The sequence below is a fragment of the Apaloderma vittatum genome, unplaced genomic scaffold, assembly GCF_000703405.1.
Source record: "Apaloderma vittatum isolate BGI_N311 unplaced genomic scaffold, ASM70340v1 scaffold36571, whole genome shotgun sequence".
Taxonomy (NCBI): Eukaryota; Metazoa; Chordata; class Aves; order Trogoniformes; family Trogonidae; genus Apaloderma; species Apaloderma vittatum.
In genome coordinates, this window is record NW_009701420.1 from 26,562 (window position 1) to 31,917 (window position 5,356).

General features: G+C 52.1%; 1 protein-coding gene across 1 annotated transcript in view; it reads right to left on the bottom strand.

Annotated features, from left to right (window-relative positions):
* The window catches only part of ADA (adenosine deaminase), a gene marked incomplete at its 5' end in the record, with an annotated part of 11,635 nt that extends 6,545 nt beyond the window's left edge, over positions 1-5,090 (bottom strand). The window contains 4 exons of the mRNA XM_009879141.1: positions 700-815; positions 1,645-1,788; positions 1,925-2,047; positions 5,029-5,090. Coding sequence (XP_009877443.1) covers positions 700-815; positions 1,645-1,788; positions 1,925-2,047; positions 5,029-5,090 — 445 coding nt within the window. The remainder of the gene's footprint in view (positions 1-699; positions 816-1,644; positions 1,789-1,924; positions 2,048-5,028) is intronic.
* Positions 5,091-5,356: the final 266 nt, after the last annotated feature.

Consider the following 5,356-nt stretch of genomic DNA (forward strand, 5'->3'; position numbering starts at 1 on the left):
TACAGGAAGATGAACTCAGTGGAACATCGGACATTGGGTTTTCTTCCTATTTTGGATCACAGCACCTGTTACCAACGAAGTTCAGAGCTGCTGATTTTAGAAAAAAACATTTTATACAAGTAAGTTAAGTATATTCCACTTGCATTTTCAGCTTAAACCAGCAGAGACTGCAGCCAGCAGATTCTCTGGCTGACCCACGGTCCAGGCTAAACGAGTGTGCTGCTGCAGCAGCATGACCATGAGCAGGAAAAATACGAGCTCTCACATCTGGTCCTCCTGCCACGACCATTCACTCTTGGATCCACCAGATGGTCGTGGCAGATGCAACTGCTCACTGTGGCCACAGCTTCAGCTGAGCCAAGGAGACCTCCAGCCTTTGGGTGCGGAGCAAGGCATGAGCAGAAATCACACCTCCCCCAGGAGGGGACAGAAAAGCCCGTTTTGTCTCTCTAGCAAAACCCTTCAGATACTGTTTGTACCCACAGACCCCGACTCTCACATCCAGCAAACCCTTTCCCCGCAGTGGAGGGAGCAGGGGATCCCCACCAAGAATAAACTCCACTCCTCTCCTCAGCACTGTCTGGTCCTGCACTGTGGTCCACAGGACATTTCTGTGGGGACCTAAACCCAGGGGACGTCCCCCCCCAGCCACGCATCAGGGAAGGGGAGCAGAGCAGCAGGGGAGCTGCAATACATTACTTGGCATATGGCGCATGCAGCATAGAATAGACCTGGCTTTGATGCGGAAATCCCTTTCTCCGTCTTGTAGTCCCTGATTTACGAGGTTAACGACTTCATCTGGAGTGAGGTCTCCCCTGCAGGGAAGAAAAGCCATCAGTGACAGGCTGGACACCAGCCAGGGCAGCAGGGAGGAGCTGCAGGTCCAGCCTAGCCCCACCACAGGACACCCCACGTAAAACCCAGGCTGCCCGGGCTCCCTCACATCCAGAGGAGCCCGAGAGAGACCGCTCAGAGCTGAAGACCACCTTTTACACCCATGCCATGCCCAGATCTGCCAGATGTTGGGCAAAAAAGCATGCAAAGATGAGAGTAAGATTTAGAAAAGCCTCAGGGAACTGGATGATAACCCTGTCCATAAGAGGAACCTTTGCCAGAGCATCTCATGAGAGCACACAAGTGCCTGCAGCTGGGCAGGGACAAGCACCAGGGCTCAACATCCATCACAGCATATTTTGCAAGGGCCAACAGAGCCAAGCACTGATTTAATCAGAGGAAGACATCACATATAAAGAAGGGATTGGATCTCCAGCCCCCTCCAGCACTGCCCACCACCTCTGCCAGCTCAAATTCATATTTTGCAGGCAGGCAATCCACATCCGAATGCTGCTTTCCCTCGCACAGAGAATGGCTTCAGACAGAAGCTGAAGCACAGTCGCTCTGCACATGCAGAAGTAGGTGCCTAAAGCGAGGGACATTAAAACATGGCACCAAATGGAGATATAAAGAGAAAAATTCTATTGATGGGGCAGAGAGGTGGAAGCATGCTAGTACTCGCTGCCTTGCAGGAGAGAGGAGGTTTGGTTACACCAGGTTTGGAACACGTGCTGGCTGACCGGTGTGGATCAAGCCTTCTCCATGCCCGACGGGCACCCACCGGCTCCCTGGCACGGCGGGGTCACTCACTCGCTTTGGCCCCAGGGGATGGGATCCACACGGCAGTTGGCCAGGAGGTGAGGGCTGTACCGGACCTCCACGTAGATGACGCCTTCTTTTGCTTTGGTTTCCACAAGCTCATAGGCAATCCTCCTCACTGCCTCGCGATCACCCCTGCAGGGAGGGCAGCGGGACACGTCACCCTTGGGGCACACTGGGGACGGGCCAGGTGACCTCCAAGGCAGAGTAATGTTAGCCAAGGGGTTCCACCAAAGGTTGAGGGGGAAGAAGGAAAAGGTGGGGTACTTACGCAATGGCAGGCATGTAGTGATTAAACTTTTCTAGAAATTGGGTAAGTGTCAGCGGTGTTTTGTAGCTGACGTGCTTCAGGAGGTCATCAACAGTGTTGCCAGGCAGAGGAACCCCTCTTTTCCTGGAAACAAATCCACGTGTTACTTACAGGAAAGGCTATCACATCTTTAATCAGCCTATTTCATACAGCAACCGCATTCCAAGCTGGCAGCATTAACCTCCATTTCTTCACAGAAAAGATACGACAACATGTCCTTCCAAAGCCTCCTCGCATATGCAGCCCCGAATCTCAGCGGGGAGGAAGGCAATCCAAAACACAGGCAAAGCACAAACAAATCGAAATACAAGCCCAGACTGACCCAGCAGGAACACAGCCAGAGCACATTTTAAGCTTAAGAAGGAGTTAATCCAAAATGGGTCTGGATTATTTCTTGGCACCTCCTAGTCCTAGCAGCAGAATTGCCAAAATTCTTTAGAAAAGTTGATTTCCACTTGTGCAGGCTCAGAGGCTTGAAAAATCAAGGAGATGCTCCCAGGTCCAGGATCACAGAGAAGTGTTGTGGATCGTGGGTTCGGTGCTGGGAGCTCCCACCAGCAGGCGGGTTCCCAAATCCAACGTTGTGGTGGCATCTTCTCTGACGGGCACACCTTCCACGCAGGAGCCAACGGCAGTCCCAACAACTGCTCTCACCAAAGGGATGGAGATGGTAAAACCCACTTAAATGCTTCTAGGAGGGAAGAGGTCATTTTTCCCAGGAATATATCAAGTCCCAGGTGAGTGGAGACGTCCCTGGTGGGGTGAGAGCCGGCCTCGCCAGCCAAGGATGCTGCACACTTTCCAGGCAGGCTCTGCCACCCCATTACCCTGCACCTGCCAAATTAAACTAGGAATAAGAACTAGACATTTGTTTTTAATGCTCTTTCCTGCCATGATGAATTACAGCCGATTGATGGATCTCTCTGCTAATAGAGACAAAACAGCTTCAGCCTCCCGGTGCCAGCAACCACCCCAATGAGTAATCTGCAGAGAAGCTGCCCAAAGGACCCTGCTCCTGGGCTCAGTAAACACTGCTCATTCCCTGCTCGGGGAGGAAGGAAGCCAGCCCCATGCTCAGCCTTCACAGGCAACGTGCACTGACTGAGTTACTGGCACTCGGCAGGACGGTCATCACCGCCAAGGGATCAGTTTTCCCCCCGCCTTGTCCTTTCCATGGTACTGACCCGTCGGTCTCTGCTCCAGGAACCAGCCCACGTCTTCCTCCGCCTGCCAAGGGAAAGTTTCCTACAGCAAAGCCATTTCCCTGACCTCTTTCGCCTGCTTCCCAAAGGATCACCTCTGCACAGCCAGCAGCCACAGGTCTTTGGGATGATCTGCAGCGCAGAGGTGCCGGACTTGGGTCTGTGGCTGAACGGGCTTGGTGGATCTTGCCAGCATAGCTTCAGCTGCTGCTGCTGCTGCTGCCCTACCCACCCCACCTGATGGCAGGGAGCCTGCCCAAAGCCAAGCTGTTCCAGGGCATCGTGCTCGTGTCCACGGGCACCTCAGTGTCCTGCCCAGAACAACCTCCAGCCACAGGCAGCACCACACACACCATCCCACCACAGAGGTGTCACCTCTCCTGAGGACAACCCGCTCCCATGGCTCTAAGTCCTCTGACTGGGCAGGGGGGGATGCAAAGCCTGACCCAGATCTGACAGAGTTGGAGTCAAAGTTCCTAAAAACAGCTGAGTTCAGCCACTGCCCAAGGGGGCTTGTACCTCCCACCAGCTTTGGGTTATTTGTATGTGGTCACCTAGTAAATTTATTTCCAGCTCTTTTCTTTTAAAAATAGACTAGAGGCAGCTTTCTGTGTCCAGGGTGAGGTTAAGGCAGTCCCCTATACTCCCCTACATTGCCCCGTTGCTTTTACATTTGGGCAGGCACTGGTTTTAGAGCCCATGAATAGAACAGCCTTGCTCCACCCCAGCCGAGCACGGTGCCCAAGGGCTGGCAGCCACGGGACATGCCAGGGCTGTTTAAAAATAAGAAGGAACTCAGCACACACTTGGGCTATGAAGGTTTCTGTCCTGAGCAAGAGAAAGCCTCAGATCGCTGCTGCCTCCTGGGCCTCAGGGCTCCTATAACCCTCCTGAGGGACTACATTGGCATTTGTCCTTTTCAGGCAGAGGGACTCGACAGAGCTCTGGGGAGTCAGCACCGACCCTTCTGACCATTGGAACCTGTGTTCCAGCCTTGCAGCCCAGCAGCAGCACAGGCAGAGCCAGCAGGAACCCCGACTCAGCTCACCATCCCGACCTCTTGCAACCAGTGAGATGGGTATCACTGACCCACCTTCTTCACTCTGACAGCACTGCAAAACGTATGGCTGCTGCCCGCAGAAAAAAAAGCTGCTTAAGAGAGAGTATTCCCCAAGGATTGCATTGCCTTGGGGTCTGCTGGGCTCACAGGATGTCAGAACCACTCTCCATCCTTCTCAGAACTGATTTCCTCCCCAAAGTACCAGAGCTGTGCCTAAGAGCTGTTTCCTGAAATCTTTTAAACTTGCCCGCTTTCTCAATCCGAGCATATCTGCTAGTCTCTGTCAGCTTTTTGAATAGTGACAGCTGGAAAAAGCCTTAGACTTATTTTGCTTAAAACTGTGGAGCCAAGTCCTTGCACCACTCACCCTGATGCTTCCCACGCAAGAGACATCAGGGCAAGAAGACGCACATGGGCTCTGTCAAGGAAACAGCCTCCAAGTCTCTGCCAAGTGCTTTCCCAGGTCACCATCACGGGAGCGTGACTCCTTGACGGGTGGCACCAGGCTGACAGCCTGGGGTTTGGAGGCACACTGCAGCAGGGCAGGGAAGAGCACCCAAACTGGTTTTTCCTCCCAAGACTGTGGTAAGGCACCACCAGCAAGATGATGCTCCCAGCCCGCTTTTACCTCACTTGCTCTTGCGACTGAATGTGGAAAACAAAGTGAGAAGACATTGACTCTGCTGCTTCCCAGGTACCCTTCAAAGGCAGACAGCTCTCTTTACATCTGGAGAACTGGAGAAGCAGAAGGGACGATGCTTTTGAATCGCAGCCTCCCAGGGCTTTCCTCCCCTGTAACTCACCTGCCATAGTGCAAGATTGTTTCTGGTCTAATGGCTCCATCCAGGTGGACATGAAGCTCAACCTGCAATAAGATAAAGAGAAATCAGTGAGGTACTCTTAGAGCTGCAGCAAAAGTTTAGAGATAAGCAGCTGATGCTAACAGACGTATAAATGCAGCCAAGACAGGGATAAAGTCATGCCAAGGAAGTACAAAATAATTTTCAAAATACCATCATTATAAAGTTTATTTTTCAATATCTAAGTATTGTCTAAATATTTTCTTATTGCTGCTGCAGCTCACACATTTACTGGATTTTTAGAAATTTATTGTGTTTCCAGTAATTTTCA